Genomic DNA, 16,281 nt, shown 5'->3' with positions numbered 1-16,281 from the left:
GACTGACCGATGTCTGACTAATGACGGACTGCTTGATAACTAACTGATGACTGGTGACTGACTGATGACTGACTGACTGACTGACTGATAACTGACTGACTGATAACTGAAGACTGACTGACTGATGTCTGACTGATGACTGACTGACTGATGCCTGACTGATTGATAACTGACTGACTAATGCCTGACTGATGTCTGACTGATGACTAACTGATAACTGACTGACTGATAACTGATGACTGACTGACTGACTGATAACTGACTGATGACTGATTGATAACTGACTGACTGATAACTGGCGACTGACTGACTAATGTCTGACTGGTGACTGACTGACTGATGACTGATGACTGACTGAATGATAACTGACTGATGACTGCCTGACTAATGTCTGACTGATAACTGACTGACTGATAACTGGCGACTGACTGACTAATGTCTGACTGATGACTGACTGACTGATGACTGATGACTGACTGAATGATAACTGACTGACTGATGACTGGCGACTGACTGACTAATGTCTGACTGATGACTGACTGACTGATGACTGATGACTGACTGAATGATAACTGACTGACTGATGACTGTCTGATGACTGACTGACTGATGACTGATGACTGACTGAATGATAACTGACTGACTGATGACTGGCTGATGACTGACTGACTGATGACTGACTGACTGACTGATAACTGATTGACTGATGACTAATGACTGATTGATTGACTGAACACTGACTGTCTCATGACTGACTGACTGACTGATGACTGACTGACTGACTGACTGATGACTGACTGACTGACTGATGACTGACTGACTGATAACTGATGACTGACTGATATCTGATTGACTTATATCTGATTGACTGATAACTGATGACTGACTGATGACAGATGACTGACTGATAACTGACTAACTGACTGACTGATGACTGACTTATAACTGACTGAAGACTGGCTGATGACTGACTGACTGATGACTGACTGACTGATAACTGACTGACTCCTCAAGGGCACGTGGAGTACAAACCACACACAGGGGATTATACTGGAGTGCAGGAAGCTGTATTGTGTGTGTGTGTGTGTGTGTGTGTGTGTGTGTGTGTGTGTGTGTGTGTGTGTGTGTGTGTGTGTGTGTGTGTGTGTGTGTGTGTGTGTGTGTGTGTGTTCGTGCGTGCGTGCGTGCGTGCATGCATGCATTTACAAGTGCAGGTTTATTGGAAAAATACAATGCGAGTTTTTCCAATTGTGCTTCATTTCAAGTAATATTGTTTATCTGTTATTTTCTACTTCGGCTGTCTGTCTTCCTGTCTATCTTTGTTGTTGCTACATCCACATTACATTTACATTTACATTTAAGTCATTTAGCAGACGCTCTTATCCAGAGCGACTTACAAATTGGTGCATCCACATGGGTTCAAACACTAGGCGTTTGTGGTTTATAAGTGTGTAATATATAAAGTAACATTGCTCTCTCTTTCTATGTTGCAGTGCTGTGTCTGCTGAAGGAGGGAGCTGACCCCAACACTCCTATCTCCTCTGGAGGTTCTCTTCTACACCTGGTAAGAACACACACACATGGCCAACTCCAGACATAAGCAACAGAAGAATCCTCACTCGGTGTCTCAACTTACTATTGACAGTTAGAATAGTAGAATACAACAGATGCATTTTGGAAATGTGGTTGTGCACCAGCAGTTTATCTCTCGTTATGTAACTCATTTGCTGATAATTTGCCATGTACATTTTTTGATCGTTAGTTAGTCTAGCCAACTATCTAACTTTTTTGTAATCATGGCCAAAGACTGACTGGGCACGCAGGGCACATTCCCAGGGGCCCTGGCCTCCGAGGTCCCCCAATGATTTTGTTAGCCACTCTCACTCAGATATCATATTAACTTGGCATACATCATGGCAAAATGTGTTGAATTGTAGGAAATAGCTTTAAAGGGGAATAATTAAGAATTCAGATAATGTGTCTTTGTTCCTAAATTCCTCTGACTCGTTGTTGGACTGTCTGTCAACGTGCGCACATCTCTCACTCAGGGAACTAGCTCTCGTTCTAGCTCTCGCTCTACCTCGCTCTCCCTGAGTGAGAGAGGTTTGCATGTTGACACAGTCCAACAGCGAGTCGGAGATTAAATTTGATGTTATTCCCCTTTAAAATTGCAAATTGTTCTCTCCACCCCATGGCGAAATTGGTAGAATTGCAGAAAATGTACCTTTTTCCCTCCGGCATCAAAAGGGGGGCCACTAAAATGTTTCGCTGTGAGAAGGAGGGCTCCCTAACCAAATCTCGTTTAGGGCACCGAATAGGCTAAAGCGGGCTCTGCACACACACACACGCACACACACGCACACACACACACACAAACACATAAACCTATTGTTTTTAACTATTTAGATTGTTCCCATACTGTATACATGATAATAAAATATTATAGCCACCATGGTGATATGAGTTTTGATTAAATGCACTGTATTATACATTTCAACCATGTCTGCAAATAAATATTGAATGTTCCCTGGACCGTAGAACATTTAACTAACCATGCCTCAGCAGAAATGGCACTATAATTGAAAAACAATCAACAATTTCAATTGGCTCACCATTATCCAACCGCCACTCTCTCTCTCTTCCTCGCTGTCTCTTTCTTTCTCCCTTTCTCTCTCTCTTCATCTGTCTCTCTCTCTCTATCCCATAGTGTGCTCGCCATGACAACGTGTTTGCTGCAGAGGTTTTGATTGAGCGAGGGCTTAACGTCAACCTGCAGGATGAGGACCTCTGGACAGCCCTGCACGTGGCATGTGTGTGTGACCACGCCGATATGGTGCTGCTGCTATTGCTGGTAAGAAACACACACACACACACACACACACACACACACACACACACACACACACACACACACACACACACACACACACACACACACACACACACACACACACACACACACACACACACACACACACACACTTACATACACACATGTTGGATGTGAATGTCTTAACATTGGTCTATATTTAGCATCACAACATCATAATAATATTTTCCTATGGGGTCAGTCCAGAGGGGTTTGGATCAGGTCTGGTTTTCTGCAGTACCAGGACTATCAGAGGGGTTTGGATCAGGTCTGGTGTTCTGTAGTACCAGGACTATCAGAGGGGTTTGGGTCAGGTCTGGTGTTCTGTAGTACCAGGACTATCAGAGGGGTTTGGGTCAGGTCTGGTGTTCTGTAGTATTAGACTATCAGAGGGGTTTGGGTCAGGTCTGGTGTTCTGCAGTACCAGGACTATCAGAGGGGTTTGGGTCAGGTCTGGTGTTCTGTAGTACCAGGACTATCAGAGGGGTTTGGGTCAGGTCTGGTGTTCTGTAGTATTAGACTATCAGAGGGGTTTGGGTCAGGTCTGGTGTTCTGCAGTACCAGGACTATCAGAGGGGTTTGGGTCAGGTCTGGTGTTCTGTAGTATTAGACTATCAGAGGGGTTTGGGTCAGGTCTGGTGTTCTGTAGTACCAGGACTATCAGAGGGGTTTGGATCAGGTCTGGTGTTCTGTAGTATTAGACTATCTGAGGGGTTTGGGTCAGGTCTGGTGTTCTGCAGTACCAGGACTATCAGAGGGGTTTGGATCAGGTCTGGTGTTCTGTAGTATTAGACTATCAGAGGGGTTTGGGTCAGGTCTGGTGTTCTGTAGTATTAGACTATCAGAGGGGTTTGGGTCAGGTCTGGTGTTCTGTAGTATTAGACTATCTGAGGGGTTTGGGTCAGGTCTGGTGTTCTGTAGTACCAAGACTATCAGAGGGGTTTGGATCAGGTCTGGTGTTCTGCAGTATTAGACTATCAGAGGGGTTTGGGTCAGGTCTGGTGTTCTGTAGTATTAGACTATCAGAGGGGTTTGGATCAGGTCTGGTGTTCTGTAGTACCAGGACTATCAGAGGGGTTTGGGTCAGGTCTGGTGTTCTGCAGTATTAGACTATCAGAGGGGTTTCGATCAGGTCTGGTGTTCTGTAGTACAAGGACTATCAGAGGGGTTTGGGTCAGGTCTGGTGTTCTGCAGTATTAGACTATCAGAGGGGTTTGGATCAGGTCTGGTGTTCTGTAGTATTAGACTATCAGAGGGGTTTGGGTCAGGTCTGGTGTTCTGCAGTATTAGACTATCAGAGGGGTTTGGATCAGGTCTGGTGTTCTGCAGTACCAGGACTATCAGAGGGGTTTGGGTCAGGCCTGGTGTTCTGTAGTACCAGGACTATCAGAGGGGTTTGGATCAGGTCTGGTGTTCTGTAGTATTAGACTATCAGAGGGGTTTGGATCAGGTCTGGTGTTCTGTAGTATTAGACTATCAGAGGGGTTTGGGTCAGGTCTGGTGTTCTGTAGTATTAGACTATCTGAGGGGTTTGGATCAGGTCTGGTGTTCTGTAGTATTAGACTATCAGAGGGGTTTGGGTCAGGTCTGGTGTTCTGTAGTACCAGGACTATCAGAGGGGTTTGGGTCAGGTCTGGTGTTCTGTAGTACCAGGACTATCAGAGGGGTTTGGATCAGGTCTGGTGTTCTGTAGTATTAGACTATCAGAGGGGTTTGGGTCAGGTCTAGTGTTCTGTAGTACCAGGACTATCAGAGGGGTTTGGGTCAGGTCTGGTGTTCTGTAGTGTTAGACTTTCAGAGGGGTTTGGGTCAGGTCTGGTGTTCTGGTGTACCAGGACTATCAGAGGGGTTTGGGTCAGGTCTGGTGTTCTGTAGTATTAGACTATCAGAGGGGTTTGGGTCAGGTCTGGTGTTCTGTAGTATTAGACTATCAGAGGGGTTTGGGTCAGGTCTGGTGTTCTGCAGTACCAGGACTATCAGAGGGGTTTGGGTCAGGTCTGGTGTTCTGTAGTACCAGGACTATCAGAGGGGTTTGGATCAGGTCTGGTGTTCTGTAGTATTAGACTATCAGAGGGGTTTGGGTCAGGTCTAGTGTTCTGCAGTACCAGGACTATCAGAGGGGTTTGGGTCAGGTCTGGTGTTCTGTAGTGTTATACTTTCAGAGGGGTTTGGGTCAGGTCTGGTGTTCTGGTGTACCAGGACTATCAGAGGGGTTTGGGTCAGGTCTGGTGTTCTGTAGTATTAGACTATCAGAGGGGTTTGGGTCAGGTCTGGTGTTCTGTAGTACCAGGACTATCAGAGGGGTTTGGATCAGGTCTGGTGTTCTGTAGTATTAGACTATCTGAGGGGTTTGGGTCAGGTCTGGTGTTCTGCAGTACCAGGACTATCAGAGGGGTTTGGATCAGGTCTGGTGTTCTGTAGTATTAGACTATCAGAGGGGTTTGGGTCAGGTCTGGTGTTCTGTAGTATTAGACTATCAGAGGGGTTTGGGTCAGGTCTGGTGTCCTGTAGTATTAGACTATCTGAGGGGTTTGGGTCAGGTCTGGTGTTCTGTAGTACCAAGACTATCAGAGGGGTTTGGATCAGGTCTGGTGTTCTGCAGTATTAGACTATCAGAGGGGTTTGGGTCAGGTCTGGTGTTCTGCAGTATTAGACTATCAGAGGGGTTTGGGTCAGGTCTGGTGTTCTGCAGTATTAGACTATCAGAGGGGTTTGGATCAGGTCTGGTGTTCTGCAGTACCAGGACTATCAGAGGGGTTTGGGTCAGGTCTGGTGTTCTGTAGTACCAGGACTATCAGAGGGGTTTGGATCAGGTCTGGTGTTCTGTAGTATTAGACTATCAGAGGGGTTTGGATCAGGTCTGGTGTTCTGTAGTATTAGACTATCAAAGGGTTTGGGTCAGGTCTGGTGTTCTGTAGTACCAGGACTATCAGAGGGGTTTGGGTCAGGTCTGGTGTTCTGTAGTACCAGGACTATCAGAGGGGTTTGGATCAGGTCTGGTGTTCTGTAGTATTAGAATATCAGAGGGGTTTGGGTCAGGTCTGGTGTTCTGTAGTACCAGGACTATCAGAGGGGTTTGGTTCAGGTCTGGTGTTCTGTAGTGTTAGACTTTCAGAGGGGTTTGGGTCAGGTCTGGTGTTCTGGTGTACCAGGACTATCAGAGGGGTTTCGATCAGGTCTGGTGTTCTGCAGTACCAGGACTATCAGAGGGGTTTGGGTCAGGTCTGGTGTTCTGTAGTATTAGACTATCAGAGGGGTTTGGATCAGGTCTGGTGTTCTGTAGTATTAGACTATCAGAGGGGTTTGGGTCAGGTCTAGTGTTCTGTAGTACCAGGACTATCAGAGGGGTTTGGGTCAGGTCTGGTGTTCTGTAGTGTTAGACTTTCAGAGGGGTTTGGGTCAGGTCTGGTGTTCTGGTGTACCAGGACTATCAGAGGGGTTTGGGTCAGGTCTGGTGTTCTGTAGTATTAGACTATCAGAGGGGTTTGGGTCAGGTCTGGTGTTCTGCAGTACCAGGACTATCAGAGGGGTTTGGGTCAGGTCTGGTGTTCTGTAGTATTAGACTATCAGAGGGGTTTGGGTCAGGTCTGGTGTTCTGTAGTATTAGACTATCAGAGGGGTTTGGGTCAGGTCTGGTGTTCTGTAGTATTAGACTATCAGAGGGGTTTGGGTCAGGTCTGGTGTTCTGTAGTATTAGACTATCAGAGGGGTTTGGATCAGGTCTGGTGTTCTGTAGTATTAGACTATCAGAGGGGTTTGGATCAGGTCTGGTGTTCTGTAGTATTAGACTATCAGAGGGGTTTGGGTCAGGTCTGGTGTTCTGTAGTACCAGGACTATCAGAGGGGTTTGGGTCAGGTCTGGTGTTCTGTAGTACCAGGACTATCAGAGGGGTTTGGATCAGGTCTGGTGTTCTGTAGTATTAGACTATCAGAGGGGTTTGGGTCAGGTCTAGTGTTCTGCAGTACCAGGACTATCAGAGGGGTTTGGGTCAGGTCTGGTGTTCTGTAGTGTTATACTTTCAGAGGGGTTTGGGTCAGGTCTGGTGTTCTGGTGTACCAGGACTATCAGAGGGGTTTGGGTCAGGTCTGGTGTTCTGTAGTATTAGACTATCAGAGGGGTTTGGGTCAGGTCTGGTGTTCTGTAGTACCAGGACTATCAGAGGGGTTTGGATCAGGTCTGGTGTTCTGTAGTATTAGACTATCTGAGGGGTTTGGGTCAGGTCTGGTGTTCTGCAGTACCAGGACTATCAGAGGGGTTTGGATCAGGTCTGGTGTTCTGTAGTATTAGACTATCAGAGGGGTTTGGGTCAGGTCTGGTGTTCTGTAGTATTAGACTATCAGAGGGGTTTGGGTCAGGTCTGGTGTTCTGTAGTATTAGACTATCTGAGGGGTTTGGGTCAGGTCTGGTGTTCTGTAGTACCAAGACTATCAGAGGGGTTTGGATCAGGTCTGGTGTTCTGCAGTATTAGACTATCAGAGGGGTTTGGGTCAGGTCTGGTGTTCTGCAGTATTAGACTATCAGAGGGGTTTGGGTCAGGTCTGGTGTTCTGCAGTATTAGACTATCAGAGGGGTTTGGATCAGGTCTGGTGTTCTGCAGTACCAGGACTATCAGAGGGGTTTGGGTCAGGTCTGGTGTTCTGTAGTACCAGGACTATCAGAGGGGTTTGGATCAGGTCTGGTGTTCTGTAGTATTAGACTATCAGAGGGGTTTGGATCAGGTCTGGTGTTCTGTAGTATTAGACTATCAGAGGGGTTTGGGTCAGGTCTGGTGTTCTGTAGTACCAGGACTATCAGAGGGGTTTGGGTCAGGTCTGGTGTTCTGTAGTACCAGGACTATCAGAGGGGTTTGGATCAGGTCTGGTGTTCTGTAGTATTAGAATATCAGAGGGGTTTGGGTCAGGTCTGGTGTTCTGTAGTACCAGGACTATCAGAGGGGTTTGGGTCAGGTCTGGTGTTCTGTAGTGTTAGACTTTCAGAGGGGTTTGGGTCAGGTCTGGTGTTCTGGTGTACCAGGACTATCAGAGGGGTTTCGATCAGGTCTGGTGTTCTGCAGTACCAGGACTATCAGAGGGGTTTGGGTCAGGTCTGGTGTTCTGTAGTATTAGACTATCAGAGGGGTTTGGATCAGGTCTGGTGTTCTGTAGTATTAGACTATCAGAGGGGTTTGGGTCAGGTCTGGTGTTCTGTAGTATTAGACTATCAGAGGGGTTTGGGTCAGGTCTGGTGTTCTGTAGTACCAGGACTATCAGAGGGGTTTGGGTCAGGTCTGGTGTTCTGTAGCACCAGGACTATCAGAGGGGTTTGGGTCAGGTCTGGTGTTCTGTAGTATTAGACTATCTGAGGGGTTTGGGTCAGGTCTGGTGTTCTGCAGTACCAGGACTATCAGAGGGGTTTGGGTCAGGTCTGGTGTTCTGTAGTACCAGGACTATCAGAGGGGTTTGGGTCAGGTCTGGTTTTCTGCAGTATTAGACTATCAGAGGGGTTTGGGTCAGGTCTGGTGTTCTGCAGTACCAGGACTATCAGAGGGGTTTGGGTCAGGTCTGGTGTTCTGCAGTACCAGGACTATCAGAGGGGTTTGGGTCAGGTCTGGTGTTCTGTGGTATTAGACTATCAGAGGGGTTTGACTCAGGGCTGGTGTTCTGCAGTATTAGACTATCAGAGGGGTTTGGGTCAGGTCTGGTGTTCTGCAGTATTAGACTATCAGAGGGGTTTGGGTCAGGTCTGGTGTTCTGCAGTACCAGGACTATCAGAGGGGTTTGGGTCAGGTCTGGTGTTCTGCAGTACCAGGACTATCAGAGGGGTTTGGGTCAGGTCTGGTTTTCTGCAGTATTAGACTATCAGAGGGGTTTGGGTCAGGTGTGGTGTTCTGCAGTACCAGGACTATCAGAGGGGTTTGGGTCAGGTCTGGTGTTCTGCAGTACCAGGACTATCAGAGGGGTTTGGGTCAGGTCTGGTGTTCTGCGGTATTAGACTATCAGAGGGGTTTGACTCAGGGCTGGTGTTCTGCAGTATTAGACTATCAGAGGGGTTTGGGTCAGGGCTGGTGTTCTGCAGTATTAGACTATCAGAGGGGTTTGAGTCAGGTCTGGTGTTCTGCAGTATTAGACTATCAGAGGGGTTTGAGTCAGGTCTGGTGTTCTGTAGTATTAGACTATCAGAGGGGTTTGGGTCAGGTCTGGTGTTCTGCAGTACCAGGACTATCAGAGGGGTTTGGGTCAGGTCTGGTGTTCTGCAGTACCAGGACTATCAGAGGGGTTTGGGTCAGGTCTGGTGTTCTGTAGTATTTGGTCCAGTGTGAGACAGGAGCAGCTGTGGAGTAGGGGACAGGAGCATGCAAAAGTGGAGGGATGGAGGGTGGGCTATGTTTGGCTTGATGTTAGGTCCTATTCTGGTTCTGCTGATTGGATCCGGTGTGTTAGGTTGGCAACAGAACCTGTATGGTGGGGTGGGCATGAGGGATACTCAGAGAGGATGTTGCAGTAGTTGAAGAGCTGCCGGAAAGAGAGAAAGAGAGAGAGTTTGTCTGTGTATTCATCCCCTCTGCATCTCTTCCTCTTTCTTTCAGAGCAGGGTTTGATTTCCTGAAAGCAGCGCTGCATGTAGGCATCCCAGTCAGTGGGCCTGTGTGTGATATAGTTAGGCCAAACACTACTCCTGCCAAGGAGACCCCTGAAAATAGATACAGTATGCAGCGCTCTGCAGGAGGAGAGAGAGAGAAGGGCGGGAAGAGCGAAAAAGAGGAAGAGTTTATATTACATCTCCATGGGAGGCAGTGACTAAATTTTTTCCTTTCACTTTTAACTGAGACCCACTTTCTAGTTAATGAGGTCACATCTACAGTACCTGTCAGCCAGAGGAAGGAGCGAGGGAGGGGAGAGAGAGACACAGAGGGAGAGAGACACGGAGAGAGAGATGGGGGTTGAATAATGGTAAGCCAATTCAAAAAGAGAGCGAGAGACAAGCAGAGGGAGGGAAAGTTAGGGTGAGAGAGCGGTAAGGAGGGTGTGGGACAGATAGAGTTAAAGTTTAAACATGTTTTTAATGATTACATGCCTCTTCAGCTTCCCTCTGGTGAATTGTGAGGGAAGACTTATTCCATTTAAAATAGTGTGTGTTTCTACTCATTTGTGTGTGAGTGTGTGTGTACGTACATGTGTGTCACACCCTGGCCTTAGTATTCTTTGTTTCTGTAATATTTTGGTTAGGTCAGGGTGTGACAGGGGGGATGTTTTGTATGTTTTGTCTCGTCTTGGGTGGTTGTATTGTATAGGGGGTTTTGTTGAGTGTATGGGGTTGGGTTTAGTATAGTTGTCTAGGCAAGTCTATGGTTGCCTGAATGGTTCTCAATCAGAGACAGCTGTCATTCATTGTCTCTGATTGGGAGCCATATTTTAGGCAGCCATAGACAGTAGGCTTTCGTGGGTAATTGTCTATGTCTATGTTGCATGTGTACACGTAGTTCGTTTTAGCTTCACGATCGTTCGTTTGTTTTGTTCATTTATTAAGTGTTTGTTTGTCTTCATTAAAAGAAGATGTCTTTCTTTCACGCTGCGCCTTGGTCCACTCATTATCCTCAAGACGATCGTGACAATGTGTGTGTTCCTCAGAGTAAGATAACGTAAAGGCAGTAGCAGAGTCAAAATAGCAACCTTCTTAAAGATGCATTTCCTTTCTGTTCCTTTCCTTCATTCTTCTCCAGCACAGAGTCTGTCAATGCATTCTGCTGTGATTTACTTTTAGCACACGCTGTTATCCAGACTGACTGAAAAGAGCAATTAGGGTTAAGTGCCTTGCTCAAGGGCACATCGGCAGATTTTTCACCTAGTCGGCCCAGCGTTTTGAACCAACCTTTTAGTTACTGGCCCAACTCTCTTAACCTGAGGCTACCTGCTGCCCCATGATCAGAAACAAGACTCCTATCAGGGAATTAACTGTGAGAATTTGGTGGCAATTCCTATGTAACTGCTAATAAACATACGCTGAGCATACAAACATTAAGAACACCTTCCTAATATTGAGTTGCAACTTTTGCCCTTAGAACTGCTTCAATTCTACAGGGATCCTGGCCCATGTTGACTCCAATGCTTCCCACAGTTGTGTCAAGTTGGCTGGATGTCCTTTGGGTGGTGGACCATTCTTGATACACACGGGAAACTGAAAAACGCAGCAGGGTTGCAGTTCTTGACACAAACCGCTGCGCCTGGCCGGGCACCTACTATCATGCCCTTTTTAAAGGCACTGAAATCTTTGGTCTTGTCTATTCACCCTCTGAATGGCACAGATACACAATCCATGTGAATTAGGTGAATGCACCAATTTGTGAGTCGCTCTGGATAAGAGCGTCTGCTAAATGACTTAAATGTAAATGTAATTATAATGCATTATAAAATGGTTATAGAATAGATGTACTTGAAATACATTGCTTATACTAGGAAGTGTTACCTGGAATTTCTCAACGAATGTGCTTTGTTTCTACAGGGGGGGAATGTAGCATATTGAGAGTGATTTCCTATAACAGAATGTTAGACAGGCTTGTCTTTGATTGTCATTCCCTTCGTCTCATCCTCCATTCATTCCTCTCCTCCTCCTCTCCATCACTGTCCTTGGGTTTCCATCTCTCCCTTTTTAATGGAGGACAGCGTTTGTGCTGACGGAAATTGTACAGTGGCTGTATGGTCCGTGCTATCAAGGATCCTTGGTACGTCCCTACCAGTGGCAGTTGGTGTCGTTTTAATATTAGGAAGGATGAGTTATTTTTTTGATGTGCATGGCCTTATTCCTATTACAGCATACTTTCATTCATATTCCATTCACCCAGGTCAATGTAACATTGAACGGTTTAGGCCACTCATACTCTAATTTGCCCTATGGCCATCATAGGTCCCTACTCCATTGAAGCATGTTTTTTTTAAAGGCCAAATCATCATCAAACCAAATAGGGAGTTGATTTCAGGTGATTTGGACATTATATTTTTGAACATGCTCACATGTTAGCGGTTGCTATAGTGAGCTGAAGTTTGTAATGGCTGTTTAACAAAAAATTACAATTTCTCCTGGCCAATAGACTACTTTCAGTGTGAGGAACCATCTAACATTGTAAATAGTTAACTACTCATTAAGGTAAGGGTTAAGATTAGGGTAGGGTTTAGTGTAGGGACATCCCAAGGATCTCGGATAGCACTTACCGTGGCTGTATGTGCTGGGAAGGGGGCTTGGTAATTGGGGAGGAGGGGGGTAGCATTATTGTCACGCCCCCTCTCTATGTTTGATGGCGCTAATGCTAATTATCTTATCTCCATATTGAAAACAGCTTCCCAATTTCCCATGCACTCCCAATGCCCTCCATCACATTCCCAACCCTGTTCCCAATCCCATTCCAAACCCCCATTCCCAGCTCCGGGTACTGCTCTGTCTCCAAACATCTTTCTGCCAGGATTTATCCTCTCTGTGTGACTAAAGCCTCAGCCAGAGGAGTGGAGGGGATTTTAGTCACTGGTTATAAAACTATGATAGGAGCCTATAGGCAACAGTAGAGTAGTGCTGCTTCATGCTAAACCGATCTGCCTCATATTAAATGTAGGAGTCGGTTTAAATTCATTATAATGAGGGAGTTATAGTGAATTATTTCCTTCAATGTATTGGTCATTAATTTACAGCTCTTTCATGTTGATTCCCCATGAGAATAATGATCCTCTATGATCAAATAGCCCTTAACCACAACGGCAACTATGAAGAAACGACATGAATGCTACTCTAGATGTAGGCCTAGACTGTAGAAGCCATCTCCGTCTATGGCGTCACTATAGTTCCCTATTCAGACCCTAGAATCCATCGTGGCATCGCTGGTTCGTTATCATATCTGATTTAATTTCACTGTGTCAATTAGTTTCTCCTGAATTGCATGGCTAACACGGCCCATGCAGGCAGCAATGAGATAAGCGATTGCCGATTAGTGGCTAATTGGCAGGTTGTCCTCATTCTGTTGTAATGTCTCCCAGCAGAAATGGTGAGTTCTATTCCCTAGGCACCAAACGGAAAAACACGGGACGAAACTAGGAGATAATAATTGAACTTGTCCAATAAGAAATGCTTGTTTTAGTTTTCCATTGCACAACGTTTTGAATTGTTTCAGTTGCGTGCCCAAACGATCCCTGTCATGATCTCAGTTTTCTCTGTTACGCTTTGCATTCTGAAAAGTTGGAAGGCGGGGCCTGTCTCTGTCTCGTCTGTCCAGAGTGCTCCTCTGTTGTGTCACGCTGAGTTGTTAACCCCCCTCACTATCACACTTGTTCTGAAAGGTTTGAGTGAACCTTGAACTTTGTGCTTACTGTTGTGCTGGGTTTTGATAGTACGGCTTACAGAAGTCATCTTAATATTCCTGGCTTCCTTAACTCCTCATGGCTTAAGATGGGAGATTGTGATTAATTGGTTCTCCTGAGAACTTCTATTGTTATGAAACTTCCTTTTAGATTGGTTTAGAATCTTATAATTCCCTGTGAAACTATAGTAGAAGACTGACCCACTTTTGGCAATCCAATACTTTTGCCTTTAAATACCTAATGACATGACCCTTGTCTGAACTCTGGTAAAATAGTGGAACCTACAGTATTTTCGTTCTGTCTTGGATTTGACCAAATCTGAAAACAATGATATAATTTGGCTTAGCATAAGCGAACACTAGTTCATATAGGTGGTGATGGTGGATCACTCCTAGAGTGTATAGGTAGTCCATTCTAATGTCATTCATTTAGGGACATGTAAGTGTTTTAGTTCCTCTCCAGGGAGCTAATGTCTCTAAAGCCATCCCAGGGATGTCACTAGTTACCACAACCACAAAGTCAATCAATCAATCAATCAATCAATTTTATTTTATATAGCCCTTCGTACATCAGATAATATCTCGAAGTGCTGTACAGAAACCCAGCCTAAAACCCCAAACAGCTAGAATGCAGGTGTAGAAGCACGGTGGCTAGGAAAAACTCCCTAGAAAGGCCAAAACCTAGGAAGAAACCTAGAGAGGAACCAGGCTATGAGGGGTGGCCAGTCCTCTTCTGGCTGTGCCGAGTGGAGATTATAACAGAACTATGCCAAGATGTTCAAAAATGTTCATAAGTGACAAGCATGGTCAAATAATAATCATTAATAATTTTCAGTTGGCTTTTCATAGCTGATCATTAAGAGTTGAAAAACAACAGGTCTGGGACAGGTGGCGGTTCCATAACCGCAGGCAGAACAGCTGAAACTGGAATAGCAGCAAGGCCAGGCGGACTGGGGACAGCAAGGAGTCACCACGGGCGGCAATCCCGAAGCATGGTCCTAGGGCCCAGGTCCTCCGAGAGAAAGAAAGAGAGAAGGAGAAAATTAGAGAGAGCCAAGATTTTCAAAATGTTCATAAATGACAAGCATGGTCAAATAATAATCAGGAATAAATCTCAGTTGGCTTTTCATAGCCGATCATTAAGAGTTGAAAACAGCAGGTCTGGGACAGGTAGGGGTTCCATAACCGCAGGCAGAAGAGTTGAAACTGGAATAGCAGCAAGGCCAGGCGGACTGGGGGCAGCAAGGAGTCACCACGGCCGGTAGTCCCGACGTATGGTCCTAGGGCTCAGGTCCTCCGAGAGAAAGAGAGAAGGAGAAAATTAGAGAGAGCCAAGATTTTCAAAATGTTCATAAATGACAAGCATGGTCAAATAATAATCAGGAATGAATCTCAGTTGACTTTTCATAGCCGATCATTAAGAGTTGAAAACAGCAGGTCTGGGACAGGTAGGGGTTTCGTAACCGCAGGCAGAAACAGTTGAAACTGGAATAGCAGCAAGGCCGGGCGGACTGGGGACAGCAAGGTGTCAGCATGCCCGGTAGTCCTGACGTATGGTCCTAGGGCTCAGGTTCTCAGACAGAAAGAGAGAACGAGAGAATTAGAGAGAGCATACTTAAGTTCACACAGGACACTGGATAAGACAGGAGAAGTACTCCAGGTATAACCAACTGACCCTAGCCCCCGACACATAAACTACTGCAGCATAAATACTGGAGGCTGAGACAGGAGCGGTCAGGAGACACTGTGGCCCCATCCGAAGAAACCCCCGGACAGGGCCAAACAGGAAGGATATAACCCCACCCACTCTGCCAAAGCACAGCCCCCACACCACTAGAGGGATATCCTCAACCACCAACTTACAATCCTGAGACAAGGCCGAGTATAGCCCACAAAGGTCTCCACTACAGCACAACCAAGGGGGGGCGCCAACCCGCCAACAAAGTAATAAACACTGCCTATTTCTACAATTTATATTCTTAAAATGTGATTTTAAACCTAACCCTATCCTTAACCTTCACCTTAACCACACTTCAACTGTAATCTGTAACCAAAAAGCTAAATCATTTTTACAATATAGCCAATTTTGACTTTCTGGCTGTGCGATCTAGTGGAAACCCCATCCCAGGGGACAATCCCACCAAGTCCTCTTTTTTGCTGTTGGTATGGATCCTAATGTGGTTGCCGTAGTAACACCAATTATGACACAGGCGTGTTGTGGCGTTAACCGATTCCTGTCGCCAGGTCAACGAACACTGATCCATCATAATGCTGCGGTGAGTGCGGAGCGTGTCAAGGTCAGAGGTCAGCTTGTTAACCCCTTGCTGCACGCTTGGCACCCGGGAGACAATAGGATGCTGTTTGTTTCTACGTGTCAGCAGTTACTATCTGCAGTCAGACAGATGATGCTCTATTTGTATTGATGGGATGACAGACACCAAAGGCACCCTGTACTGAGATATAGTAGTCATTTCATGTCAAATCATTTACTTTAATAAATTGTATCTAACATTATTGCTATTACAAACAAGGATTACATTTACATTACATTTAAGTCATTTAGCAGACGCTCTTATCCAGAGCGACTTACAAATTGGTGCATTCACCTTATGGCATCCGGTGGAACAGCCACTTTACAATAGTGCATCAGATCTTTTAAGGGGGGGGGGGGGGGGGGCAGAAGGATTGCTTTATCCTAGGTATTCCTTGAAGAGGTGGGGTTTCAGGTGTCTCCGGAAGGTGGTGATTGACTCCGCTGTCCTGGCGTCGTGAGGGAGTTTGTTCCACCATTGGGGGGCCAGAGCAGCGAACAGTTTTGACTGGGCTGAGCGGGAACTGTACTTCCTCAGTGGTAGGGAGGCGACATTACATTAGGATTAAGTTGAAATGGTCAAACTCATACTGCTCTTTGTATTATTTTATAACGCCTCATTCGACTGGCAGCTGGTGCTTTATTTTCACATCTGTAGATGGTGTAGTTGTCTTTACCTGCTTGATTGACCGCCAAGTTTGACATGATAGATATCAGCTAGGTAAACAATATTATGAATAACACATGCATACATCATTAACCATACTGTAACCCAGGCAGCA

At 45.9% G+C, this 16,281-nt stretch overlaps 1 protein-coding gene across 2 annotated transcripts in view; it reads left to right on the top strand.

The window, feature by feature from the left end:
* The window catches only part of LOC129821073 (unconventional myosin-XVI-like), a 221,471-nt gene that overhangs the window by 76,544 nt on the left and 128,646 nt on the right, over positions 1-16,281 (top strand). For both annotated transcript variants that reach the window (XM_055878332.1, XM_055878333.1), the window contains exons 3-4: positions 1,494-1,564; positions 2,708-2,851. In XM_055878332.1, the coding sequence (XP_055734307.1) occupies positions 1,494-1,564; positions 2,708-2,851 (215 nt within the window). The remainder of the gene's footprint in view (positions 1-1,493; positions 1,565-2,707; positions 2,852-16,281) is intronic.

Source organism: Salvelinus fontinalis, chromosome 23 (genome assembly GCF_029448725.1).
Source record: "Salvelinus fontinalis isolate EN_2023a chromosome 23, ASM2944872v1, whole genome shotgun sequence".
Classification (NCBI taxonomy): domain Eukaryota; kingdom Metazoa; phylum Chordata; class Actinopteri; order Salmoniformes; family Salmonidae; genus Salvelinus; species Salvelinus fontinalis.
Note: the sequence above shows the minus strand (reverse complement) of the source record. Positions and strands in the feature narration are given on the sequence as shown.